The following is a 13,335-nucleotide window of genomic DNA, read 5'->3' as shown; positions in this document are numbered from 1 at the left end:
CCCTTGACAGGAATCGAACCCGGGACCCTTCAGTCCGCAGGCCGACGCTCTATCCACTGAGCCACACCAGCTAGGGCTGAAATATATTTTTGAAAAGCTTATTATCATACGTTGACACAGCAGTTTGCTTCAGAGGTTTCTCTAATCTTGTAGGAAATACACTAGGTAAGAGATACCTGCTTCACTCACTCACTCAGCCCACGACACACGGACGGAGTCAGGCATTGTTCAAGGCACCGTCCAGCTGTAGGCCTGGAAACTTGGCATTTCCAGTGTGACATGGGCGAGCACAGGTGTGTACACTCCACATGATGACTATTTCAAACACAGTATCCCCAACAAACTGCTTATCAAGTCAGGTGCACCCTGGTCATCGTATCACCACCGTTTTCCTATTAGTGTAGGTTCTCTCGGGAAACAAAAGGTTCACTTGGATTTCCCAAAGAATATCTACATATCTCCTTCCTTAGTGAATCCTCATAACGCTTAAACAGCCCCAAAGCGAAGCTAAGGAAGTCAGTTCCCCCCACCTGAACTGGTGACGGGACCCGTTGTGGAGGGTGCACACAGGCACACCCGTCACTCCTCACTTCCGGACGTGGTCAGATCGAGAAACAGCAAGTGAGCAGCTACTGCTTCCATGTTCTCTGTGAAACTCTTGTTAATAAAACTGCCTATTTTGTGTGGCTCACACTGTTCCTTCGGTTCAGCACCAAGAGAAAAACTTGTTTTGCAAGGTGCGCTTCCACTTGTGAAACGTCTAGGTCTGTGCAGCTCACCCCGGCCCCTCTGCTTCGAGTGCCAGCACGCTCACAGCCAACTTCATCCCACGGTTAACCTGCTGACGCGGCCCTCGGTTTCTGTTTGCTTTCACTGCTGAGCACACACTCATCTGAGGCAGAGGGTGTACTGCGGAGACTGCAAGCTTTGCAGCTTTTTCAGATCTAGATTGAAACCTGGGCCATTTTCTTGGCTGTGGGTAAAACCATCCACCTCTCCAAGGCCTGGTTTCCTCACCTGCCAATAAGACTCGGACTCCCCCTCACACACTGTGAGGGACAGTCCCCAGCCCAGCACTGCCACACGGCGGGGGCTCCGGGATGGCCCTGCCATTCCCCTCTGCGCCACCCAGGTCTCTGGGACTAGCAGTAAAAGACACGTCTGTTTTATTTCAAACGTACACTTTCAGTGCGGTGCTCTCCTACCTCGAAGACCCTGCATGCACGAGAGCAAAGTTGTCGCCTGTGTAAGTCAGTGCTGCTGGGCTCATGTGATGGCCACGACCCTCAGGATGGAGCCGGGCCTCCACCCGACCCTGCACCCCTGCCTGGCTCTGCGCTCACCTGCCAGGTGCCACCAGGCTTTCCCGCTCTAGGCTGCCTTCATGCAAGGTCCCCACGGGCTGTGCTGACCCGAGTCCTTGTCTCCGCTTCCCCCTGAACACACACTGGTTGTCACTGCACAACCCGACCACTCACAGCGTGGGGGCCGGTCTCCAGGTCTGCAACCTGACCCTAGTGGGAGTTCAAGTTCAGCAGAGGAGGCATCTTCACAGTGTCCCTGCCTGTCCGTGAGGTGTGAGCACGGACAGACACACGATGCACACGGGACAGATAAAAAGTGCCGTGACCTAAGGTGTTTCCTCACAGGGAGACCACGCTCCCCTCCTTCTCCTCCCACAGCTCAGTCCCACACGTGGAAACCCTGTCCCATGTCTCGGGCATCTCTGCTGGGGAGCTGAGTGCTGAGAGGACTCAAATTACCAGACTGCCTTCGTGTGAGACGGCCCATGAACTTGAATCATCACAAAAACCTCTGGCCCCTGTGAACCACTGCTGTCTTTACAATGGGAGTGAAACACACCATTACGATGAAGAATTTCAAATTGCAATGCCATCTACTGACCAAATGAGACGTGTGTGTATGACCGAGGGAGGCAACGGTGGCGTTTTTATAACCAGGTTTCCCAGGCTTTAATCAGCTTTTCTCTGCAAAGCCCAAGATCCTTAGCAGGTACCAAACACCCGAGGGCAGGCCAGGCTTCACAGGCCCTGGGCCCTGTAAACGCTCAGGTGCCAGCCCCTGCTGTCCTCGGGGTGCCCGGCCCTGTGTGACAGCCACCGAGGCCCCTTTCGCACTACCAAAATTAAAGGGCCGTGACTTACCAGGCAGGGTTGTCTTAGGCTGTAGAATTAAAATGAAACAGAAGATGACTTCCTTTGACTCAAACAAAGAAACAGGGCTGGGTGTTTAAAGGAGGCCATTCAAACACATGGTTTCTTGGCTTAATTCCACTTCATTTTTATTCTCTAAATCAAGAACTTTGCAAAAAACCTGCTTAGGTGATCAAGTGCACATTTAAATTAATTCTGTCTGTAAATAAGGAGAGGATATATTTTATCTAAATGTATAATTGGGAAGACAGATATGCACGCACACAAGCATGTCAAACTTGCGGCCGGTGGGCCAAGGCATGCGGCCCGCGGGACACGAGTTTCACATGCCTGACATACATTGTAACTCACTTTCATCTTGATTTTGTACAAATGTTACACTGTATACTTGGTGAAAGTCACTTTCTCTTAAATGTGAGAAAAGCTATAAAATTGATGACTATCACCACCACGAACACCAAGGTCACACCCCGAAGACTCACTGTCCCCTCTCTCCTGAGCTGTTGGTTCAGCCCCAACAACAGAGCTCAGGGGACAGTTCAGGGAGGAGGGGAGATCCCGTGTTGAAACTCAATCACCGTGGCAAAACCTGGCACAGCAACAAAAACTTGGGGCAAACTCTTCTTAGAGCTCTTTTCAGACCCTGATATAAAAAGGACTGGGAACTACTGGAGCAACTGGAAAAGCCGATCAAAACCATTAGCCACCGAGAGGGTGGGAGGCTCCTGGTGCTGGAGAAGGAAGCACCTGCCTCCGCAAATGGTGATGCATCCTGAGAATGGGCCTCTGCCCACTGTGTGGGCACCCTGACCTCTGAGGCCCTCTGCCCAGATGACCACTGCCCACCCAGGGAGCGCCCTGACCCCCTGCTGCCATTCCGATTTCCAAAGCAGAGGGGAGGGGCTCCCCGGGGGCCTGCAAGTGTCTACTGAATGAACAGAAGTATTTAAAGGGACACCGACACCAGGTGGTTTGAAAAAGCAACTTGTCGTTTAAAATATCCAGTTCTTCTAGCTCAGGCTATCCTATTGGGCGGCGTCCGAAGACTGCGATGTATACCCGAGTCTGTCCGAGTGGGCAGAGGCTGCTGGTGTGAGGACGGCTCCTGAGCTCGGGTGACACTCTCTCAGGATGTGACGAGGGCCTGCTAAACAAGACCTGCTCCTGTCTCCACGTCCCAGCCCAAACAGTTAACTTCGGATTTGAAAATGCTTCTTTGCATGAACCTCAAGAGTCACTTCAGGTCAGGCTCACGCTCACATACCCCCACCCCCTCCCCCACCCCCAGTTCGTGGGCGGGTACTGATCAGGTTCCAGTCCTTGCCCTCAACCAAGATAACGGACAGGAAGGTGCTTCCAGAGAATCATCGGGCCTCAGGAAGTTTCAAAGTCCGAATCATTATTTCTAATTTTAAAAGGATCAATGTAATTCTAGGGGGCGGGGCACTGAGAAAAATGCTAAACTCACGCTTCTTCCAGAGAATTAAGAGAAAAAAGTACAAACAATTGAAGTACTCAGTTAATTCTATTTCATGAACACCAGAACTGCTTCCAACTGTATTTGTATTTCCAACAAGGAGGGGAACCTACTTGCAAACACTTATTTAGCCCATATTCACACAAACACAGCACAAGTACTACCTACAACACAGTCACTTCCCAACAACGCTGTGCGGGGTGGCCTCTCAGGCACCCAGACCTCTCTGGGCTGGAGTTTCTAATGACCTTCTACCTATTCCTCAAACCTCAAGGACGGTTTTCCTCCCCACATTCACCTCTGGCCATGACCCTCCCCCAGGGACACACCTCCACAGGGAGTGACAGACCCCCTCAGGCAGAGAGCGACCTTGAGTCACCCATGTCTGGAGCCTCACCCTACAGGAAAGTGGCAGAATCTGCAATGGTTTTAAGAGAAACTGGAAATCTAGATTTTTTTTCCTGAAATCTCACAAGTTTTATAACATCAGCTGGACGCTTACAATTTGCCTGAGCGAACCAAACAAGACTGTGTATGCGAACCAGCCCTGGGGAAGGCAGCTGGCTCTTTCCAACACACTACGTTCAAATGTTCTGAACAAGCAGAGCCTTCGGTGGGGCCTGGGGCGGACGGTCTCCAAGGGCGTGGCCCACAGGAGCACAGGGTCCCACAGCGAGGGACCCTCATTCCCCCATGACCTTTCAAGGTCATGGAAAAGCCCTGGAAAAGCTCAGAGCTCTCTCTGCCAGGTAGAGAGCCCTCAGCTGTCCACATGACTTCTGGCTCCAGCTCGAGATTATGAAAATAAGTAGCAAACACCTTTCACAGGTGTGTAAACACATCACTCTCCGCTCTCCCAGGGCGGCCATTTCTTCCCTGGCTATGCATCCATGGCGTTTACTCTGTGCTCTGTACTGCACTGGGCCTTCAGGCTTCATGAAACCTATTAAAAGGTGTAAAGCCGGGGAAGGGGGGGTGGTGGGAAGAGTCTGTACGAATCCATGCATAACCAATGGGCACAGACAATAGGGTGGTGAAGGCCTGGGGTGGGCAGTGGGGAAGGGCTATAAGGGGTCAATGGGGGGGGGGAGATATAATTTAAAGAAAGTGTAAAACCACAGGGGAAACATTTTTAAACAAAAGTTTAGTATAAAAACATAATCGTCTGTTCTTCTTTCATATTTTTAATTCAGAGGATCGGGATTCTCTCAGAAGTAAGACCTTGAAGTGCAGAGCCAGAAAGCCAGGCTGGGTGGATCTACTAGTCTGCAAGCAAGTGGCTCAGTCCGGATCCCACAGGCCGGGCGTCGGGGACAGGCACGTTTGGCATCTGTGCTATGCACCCTCCCTGGCCTGACCTTGAACAGAAGTCACAGGCACAAGTGCGTTCTGATCATGAGCTGTGTCGGATGGACAGGTGCCTCTGACTCACACACTCTACCTAACATTAAATCGTCCGTGAAAAGAACCAAGAAGAGGTCGGCATTACCTCCTTCTGCTGCCGCTCCAGCTCCTTCATCCTGATCTCTCGGGCTTCCGCGCGGGCCGCACGCTTCGCTGCCAGCCTGGCCTCCGCCTGAAACACACCCGGAAATTGTGTTAGAACACAGATCAGTGGCCCCTTCCAAGTACCTGGGTAACAAGGATGCTACTGAAAGAAAACCTTGTTCAGAGGTTAAAGAATACACAGGAATGCCATCACAGACTCGTAAGAGTTAAAAGGGCCAAGGGTCGTGGCAGTTACAAGTAATAATGACGGCTGCCATTTATGGAGCCCTTACCAAATGCCGTGGGCTCTATGCTAAGGGCTTCAGTTATATTAGCCATGTGCTCCTCGCATAGCTCTATTAAGCAGTTACTGTCACCGATAGCGCTATTAGGTAGATACTGTTAACGTCCCCAGGTTATAGATGAGGGGACTAAGGCATAGAGAAGGTGAGTAACTTGCCCAAGGTCACCCAGCCCATAGGTGGCAGGCCTGGGCAGTCTGCCTTCCTTTGAAGATACAACAGACTAATGCATGAAGCGAAACATGTGAGCAGGATGGGACCACGGGTCACTGGTTCAATCCCTCCCTTTACAGAGCAGGAAGTGGAGGCTGGGAGAGGCTGCCAGACATGTCCGAGGGCACGGGGGGGCTGGGACTCTGACCCAGATTTCCAGAACTCCTGTTCGGTCACCTCTCTACAACCCTGCTGCCCTCAGCTTCCCCTTCAACACCTGCAGTGCTGGGAAGCCACCTTTTCTCAAGACCAAGACCAGAGCTGTTAGAAGTGTTACGTTAAAGAGGAATCTATCTTTCAGCTTGTGGCTGTTTTTCCGTACTCTGCCAACCAGTGCCGGCGAGCCTGGCACCTGAACGCTGCTCCATGCTGCGCAACCTCGTGCTCACCCATTATTCAGGAGGCGAGTGGCACATGTGCCAGGGTCCAGGTCCGGTGGCGTCAAATACATTCCACCTTCCATCCACTTAATTTTCGGGGCTACCCTCAGAATTCTCCCATCAGATCTGCAGACACATTTTTCAGCCGTCCCACTGTCCCCTGAAGAACCTTAAAACGGGGCCATTGGGGATGGCACCAGGCTTCTGGGGTGGTCGGTGGGCCAGCGAGCAGTGAGGTGGCCGAGTGTCGAGTCACACAGGGTCTCCCCAACGGTGGGCTCCCGCCTGGCAGGCACATGTCTGGACGGCGGGTCCTGGTGTCAGGGACATCCATCACCCCATCCCAGGCTTGTAGGGAATTAAGTTCATCTTCTTTCTAAATCCTCATCTAAGAGCAAAACTGACCACACAGCTGAGCTGCCAGTGGCTGACTGGCTTGTTCATGTGGTTCCTTCAAATCAAGGTGTCAAAACCACTGCTGTGTCAGCACGTGGATTCCTCACTGCCGTTTTCAATTTTCTGAACACTGTGTGAGGGGCAGCGCCGGAGGGGAGGGCAGGGAAGGCCCATTAGACTGGCACTGGCTACGTGCTTCCTCCAGCCCCATGGACCGGCCAGCGAGAGGAGGACGTTCACACGGAGGGCAGCCGCCGCCCAGCAGCCTGTGGGCTCAGTGTCTACACTGGCTCAGACCAGGCGGCCACAGCCCACCAGCTGGGTGGGTGGGGCTGGGAAAGAGAAGGGAGGGCATGGAGGAAGAAGGGGGGGTGGAATGTAAGAAAGAGGAAGGGGCTGTGCGAGCGGGCAGAGGGAGACAGGAGTGCGGGAATGTCCCAACAGACCCCAGCTACCCAGCAAAGGGCTTCCGCCACGGTCCGCCGTCCCCTCTGGTCCTCATGTCCAGCCCAACAAGTCTGTCCCGTCCCTGAGGACAACCCCCGATTGAAGGACATGAGCTTGGCTGACAAAGGTACCACATGAACAAAACCAAGTTATAGAATAAATTCCTCATAAGGACACAGCCAGCCAATCTCGAAGACAGATCAACTTGGTCCATAGATTATAATTTAGAAAGGAGATAAATGTGCATTTCCATCCAATTTCAAATCCTCGCCATCGCCGCCCTATGCAGCACCCACATGACTCATACGTGGACAGCAAAGCACTCAGGATGCAGGAGGTAAGGATCATGCTTGTGGGCCGCTGGCTGAGAACCTGAGGCCCCAGCGGGTCACCCCTTCAGCACAAAACCCGTGCACAGGCAACTTCGCCAGCATGAGGCTATTATCAGCAGAATAACCCCAACGCCAGCCTGAGATGCCTCCAAGAAAAACGCGGGAGTCCTCACCGCACGGTTCATCCTAAGACGCTGACATTGCTAAGAACATGAAACAGCCCGGCACAGAGCACAGGAGATAACGATCACTCACGTGAGAATATATCTGATGTGAGCGAGTCTTTACATGAACAAAATACAAGATGGCAACGGTCCGCCATGATGACATTCAAACCCAAATTCATCCCCTCCAGTCGCCTGAGCCCGGCCCCGCCCTCCAATTGCTGACGGCGGTTCAGGGGCCAGTGGGCCTCGGGGCCAGCGCTTCCTCGGTGCAGGGCAAATCCATCACCGTCGACACTTGTGTACAACACACACTTGCACGCTGAGGTCACAGCCAAATGCTACTTTCACTTTCTGTACTTCGCTTGCAGGGGCCACCACTCACCAGCCGTCACCAGCCCAGGTCACCAGCCCGGCCACAGGAACTCACCGCACTGCCCAGGGCCCGGGAAGGACCTTCAAGGTGCGGTCTGAAAGTCTTGGGATGCAGACGAAGCAATTGGTGACCGTGAACAAGTGACAAGTGCTACAGTGGGGGGAGGGGGGGGGAGAGGAACTTACCCCAATGCTAGTGTCGGGAGGGCTTCCTGGGGGACAGAGGCCCTAAGCCAGACCGAAGCAAAGCGGAGAGAGCCAGGGCCGGGGAGTGTGGGACGAGGGCCTGTGGCCGGGCGGGAAATTCCCGAGGGCGGGGTCCAGGCCCAGCCCTCAGCTCCTGTATCTGGAACCTTAGCTTGAAGGAATGTAGAACCACTGAAGGCTTTTAAGCGGGGACACAGCAGGGCCTGACTTCTGACTTAGAAAGATCTCTCTGGCTGCAGGAACAGGGGCGGGGAGGGCAGCGGGAAGCCCAGCAAGTGAGAAGAGGCTGCTTTTGGGCGGGCGGACGGACGAGCCCATGAACATGAGCGGGCGGGGCTGGCTGGACCGCAGGCCAAGGATGAGGCACAGCTGTGAGGCCACTGCAGGAGGTCAGGGGCCCCCGGTCCCAAAGAGACCCACGTGGTCCCAGAGGCCAGACAACCCTGGAGAAGAACCCCACCCGGCCACCACCCTGAGGCGCATGCACAGGATGCTCACCAAAACCTGGACACACCTCCTACCTCCAAGGCCCTGGGGTTTTGGAGTTGGGGTAGGGCCTCCACGTTACCCGCCCCCAGCCCCCAATCTCAAGGGAGATGACACAAATGGAGGAAAGCACACGGATCTGTGGAATTTAGGAGACAAAGTATAAACTGCTCGGGGTGTAAAAAAACAGTTTAGACACAGGACCGTGACACCCCCAGCCAGCCCTCAGTGGGAGTGTGCTGGCCGCTCCCTTGATGACTTCGCCCAAGCTCGTTCTCAGACCTCTGCTGGCTCTCCAGGCTCTGGTCCCCAGCAGCTCCCGACCGGGGCCTGCTGCATGGCCCCAGGGTCCCAGGCCGCTCTCTCCCCTGCTTGCAGGCGGTGGCCACAAGCCCGCAGCTCGTCGCCTCAGCCTGTGGTCTGGGCCCTGAACCCTCCCTCCTCTGCCCAATACCATCCTTGTTGAGATACACATTCAAATATTGAGGATGAAATGCTATGGTTTTGCTCAGATTTGCCTTAACATAACCTGGGTGGGGACGGTGGGGTCCACATGGCTGTAAGTGGACGGTTGTTGGGGCTGGAGGTGGGACATGGGCTCTTTAAACCAATGGCTGTCACAGTGTCCTTCCCAGGGCAGGGGCCTCACGGGGACCTGTCGGAGATGCAGCACCTGAGGCCCCACCTGGGCCCCCTGAGTCAGAACCTGGGGGGAGGCAGCTATCTGGGCTTCCACATGCCCCCGCTCAAGTGTGGGGACCTCTGCTTTCTGTCATCCCAATTACGTCTGGTTGTCTGACAGTTTTCAAATAAATAGCAACATTTTTGGAAGGAAGGAAGGAAGGAAGCAAGCAAGCAAGCAAGCGGGGGGGGGGGGGGGGGGGGGGAAGAGGTGCCGGGGGGGGGGCCCTGGAAGGGAAGGGGGGTAGGGATGACAGAAGGAGGGAGGGGGTGAAGGGGGAGAGGAAGGAAGAAAATGAAGGTGCCCCAAACCAAAACCATGCTCACTGCCGCTGGAAGGTGGCCGGGGTTCTGCTGCTACAGCGTGCAGTGTTGTGCCCCCCACCCAAGAAAACCCAGGCCCCCTCTTTGCTCTGATGGAGGCACTGACCAGCCAGGGCTCCCCTGACGAGATCCAGGCTCCCTGGCTTTCTCAGGCACGCCCACAGTGCGGCCGGGAATGGCGGGAATGCCAGAGTTCCATCCCCCACACAGGGGACACGGCCAGCCCCTCCCCCAAGGATCCTCCTGGCCTGGCCTGGAATCCAGTCAGCAGAGCTTATCGATCTGGGTTTTGGGATGAGAAGACACCATTTATCACCTAAGCTGCCTCACTATAATTCTAAAAATGGGAACCTTTGACTCCAAAGTTCCACTTTTACATTTTACTGGACCACAGACAAATATGACAGCACTCTGACACGATGGTGTGAGGGATGCTAACGGTGCACAGAGAAGCCCAGATCGAAGCCTCAGCCCAGCCCTCCCGGCCAGGGTCTCTCAGGCCAGCCCTCCAGTGGCCAGCTGAGGCCACAGATGCGATCGGCCAGGGGTCCAGCTAGGGAACCCACAGGCTGGCTGGGGAGAGAGACACTGCTCCCTGTGACCTGTCCTCTGGTGTGGCTCAGACCGGGCCAGGCTGGGCCAAGGCTGCAGAGCTCTGCAGGGAAATCGCGGCACAGCAGGCATCACCTTAGAGATGGGCTGATGACCTGCAGGTCTAACCCAACCGCAGTGCGGAAGTGGGTTTCCCTGGAACAGGACACAAAGGCCTCAGGATAAACAATCAGAAGCACGCCTGTCCCGCCAGCGCTCCGACAGGCCTGCTCCGAGCCAGGAATTCCAGAGATAACAGCTTCCTCCGAAGGAGAGGGCTGCTCCTTTCCGGGGTCAGGGACCTGGGAGAGCCCGACTCCACTGGGGACTGAGGCCGGGCAGAACCAGACAGAGAAGCAACTGGCCAGGACGCAGGGAGAACCCCGGCAGAGGCGTGCCGGCCGTGCCCTCGCTGAGCTCGCACGTGGCTGCCGTCACACCGTCTTCCTGCCTGTGCTGGAGGGTTTGTAAGTGGTAGGAAGTGCTGCCCAGCACCCTGCGTAGGGACGTCTGTGTCCTTCCTGTGGCTCGACCCGTTTACCCAGATGCCCCCCATGCTGCTCCTCAGAGAGCAGAGACACGGTGGGCCAGGAGTCCTGGCTCTCAGAGAGGACAGAGGTGAGGGCAGGAGGCAGACTCGCTCCGTCCTTGTGAGCCCCGCACCTCGTCAGGGCTCCTGGCTCTGGCTCTACTTGTCCTGAGCTTCGGAGCTTCCCTGGGACTCTCACAGTGCGGAATTTACATCCTACGGCACCGCACCCCCAGTCAGAGAGCCAGCTCTCACTCTGCTCTGGACTCCGTAGCTACCCAGGGCTCACGTGCTACGTGGAAGATGGAGGGGTTCATGAGCCTCAGCTTTGGCGACTCTTCAGAAACGGGCTGAGACGTGCTTTCGCCATCTCCTCCGCCCTGAGAAAGCCTTGGGGTCAGGACAGGCACACGATGACAGCTGGGGAAGCCAGCTCCCCACCCTGCAGAGCCTGGGGCCACCCACAGCACGTGACTGGCGTGCGCATGGCTGCAAGGCCCTGTGATGCTGGGCGCTGGCATTCCAGGAGCTGTTTGGGAGGGAACTGTCGGCACACATGAAGAACACCACCTGGATCAAAGAGAGAGAGGACTGGGCCTGGACACCCACGCGGGACCCAATGATGGCCACCTCCCTGGTGTGCTGTCTCAGATGTCAGTGGAAATGATGCTGCGTGGGGCTGAGAGAGACGAGCAGTTTGTTATCGGCACGGCATCCGATGAAGTTTTAATACTGACCATACGCATCCACTTTGGCCTCCAGGTTGGAGAATTCTTCTGATAAACAAGCAGAATTCCTGTCAGGCCACATGCCATAGCTACAGTTTACAATCTCCCAGGAGAAGCTTAAGGATGCATTTAAAGTTCACTCCTGTCTATGTGAGAGGAATATTGTGCCTGAAGTGGTGACAAAACCTCTTTTGCTCCAGAAACAAGCAGGGGACTTCTGTCCATATGTGATTCCTCCCTGTAGTGACAAAGGAACACAGCTCCCGACAGGGCGAGCCTGAGACCCCGGAGATCACACGTGCAGGCCCGCGCTAAGGGACTTACAATGCGGGGCACGTTCCCAGCCCGGGGCAGACAGTGCTGTGACAGAGCCCTTTCCTGAGCTGCCTTTGCTACAGGAAGAGGAAACAGCCACCAACTTTTGTTTTCTATGTAAACCCCCAGCCGCTCATATGCAGTAGAGTCTAAAAATAATGTTATTCAAAGCAACCAAGTGGACTGGGCGATGAGTGTTCCCCTGCGCCCGTGTGAACAGGAACTCGCCAAGCCGGCAGCGCCCCAACGGCGACCGGTGCTGGCCTCGTACCAGGTATCCACCGCCCACCATGTCTCTCGGCTGCCACCGTGCATTTTACTGCAGTCTCAAAACCTCATCTTCCCCAAACCCTCGCTTAGGCAGCTACAGTAAGTTCCCCCACTGAGGGGGCCTCTATTTATGACCATCGCCACCAAGGGAAGGCACAGTTGTCATGGGGAGAGTGCCAACTCTAAGAGTATTTTGGAAATAGTGGTGTGTTTGGGGGGGGGGGTCACAGTGATTGGAGGGGGTACTAATGGCACCCCTCCAGAGACAGGCTGCACAATGAGGGGCTTTCCCACTGGCCATCAGGCAGACAGAAGCAGCACTTGATCATTTTCAGATCGACAAACTGATTCCAACTTACACATAATCTCAAAATGTGTTCTGCACAGTTTTAACGTGCATTGACTATCCCAGGAATGCAATCAGCAGGAAAGCAAGGGAAGATTACACTTGATTTTGTTCAGAACTTTCCTAAGAGTTAGACATAATTTTGGGATGTCAAGTCACCGGTAGCTGTTTGGGTGTGAGGACAGCGTGTCTGTATCAGTCTGCATTCTGCAGCTAGGATGTATCTGAAGGCTGCACCAGCATTTAGGCATTGACATTCACATTCCAGTGTTGCAACTTACCTTCCTTTTGCTTCTTTTTAATGTTTAGTGAAACGTTCTATTAGCATGATATTATATATGCTGGTAGATGTTACCATCAATGAATTTCATTTCAGGTTCATAATGAAGATGTTAAAAAAAGTGCAATAAAAAAGAGGCATGGGGTCCGACAGGGCCGCGAACTACAGCTTTAAGACTGGAACGGAACGGAGGCCGGACCTCTGGTGCTCGGCCACACCTGTTCAAACAGCGTGGCCACAGGTTCAGGGCACAGATCTGGAGGCCAGTGCGTAAGCCACAAAATAAACATGACACAATTTATCATTTTTACTTGAAGAACTGAAGGACACAAAGTTAAAGACTAAAGTTTAACTCGTTGAAGTTTTAACACTATGTTTCCATCGAAAGCAACTCAGGTAAGTTATGGAGTACACGTTAAAACTACCATGGAATTCTGTGATGAAACAGCAGCCTTCAAAGAAGCCTTTATCTCGCCACGCTGATCGTGACTGGGCCTGGGCCCCGAGGAGCTGGTACCCCACCCTCTGCTCCTGGGGGACTTGGACGAACAGCCCAAGAAGCAATGGGTGCCACCTTTGTCCAGACTGCATCCTCTCGGTCTCCCTTGGAGTTTCCACAGAGGGAGACGGTCCAGAGGGCGTCTCAAGACCGAGCCACCAGTCTGGGCTCTACCCCTGACCAATGACATGAGCTCAAACTGCGTCCCTTCCCAACATCAGCCCTCATTTTAGGGCTGGGCACCTCGAAGTGCTTCCGTCGCCTCTGAAAGGTCATCTCCACACCAGGGGTCAAGCACTGTCAATCTCTCCCCATGGTGCTGCTGGGAATC

General features: G+C 54.4%; 1 protein-coding gene across 22 annotated transcripts in view; it reads right to left on the bottom strand.

Moving 5' to 3' along the window:
- LRRFIP1 (LRR binding FLII interacting protein 1) overlaps nt 1-13,335 on the bottom strand; it is a 113,818-nt gene that overhangs the window by 54,268 nt on the left and 46,215 nt on the right. For 16 of the 22 annotated variants that reach the window (XM_079782364.1, XM_079782361.1, XM_079782360.1 and 13 more), the window contains exon 2: nt 5,141-5,227. In XM_079782364.1, coding sequence (XP_079638490.1) covers nt 5,141-5,227 — 87 coding nt within the window. Of the gene's footprint in view, nt 1-65; nt 2,732-5,140; nt 5,228-7,934; nt 8,082-13,335 lie in introns of those variants that run through there. The other 6 variants (XM_079782371.1, XM_079782357.1, XM_079782359.1 and 3 more) reach the window with 2 other exon arrangements.

This window comes from Cnephaeus nilssonii (assembly GCF_951640355.1).
Source record: "Cnephaeus nilssonii genome assembly, chromosome: 10".
NCBI classification, from domain to species: domain Eukaryota; kingdom Metazoa; phylum Chordata; class Mammalia; order Chiroptera; family Vespertilionidae; genus Cnephaeus; species Cnephaeus nilssonii.
Note: the sequence above shows the minus strand (reverse complement) of the source record. Positions and strands in the feature narration are given on the sequence as shown.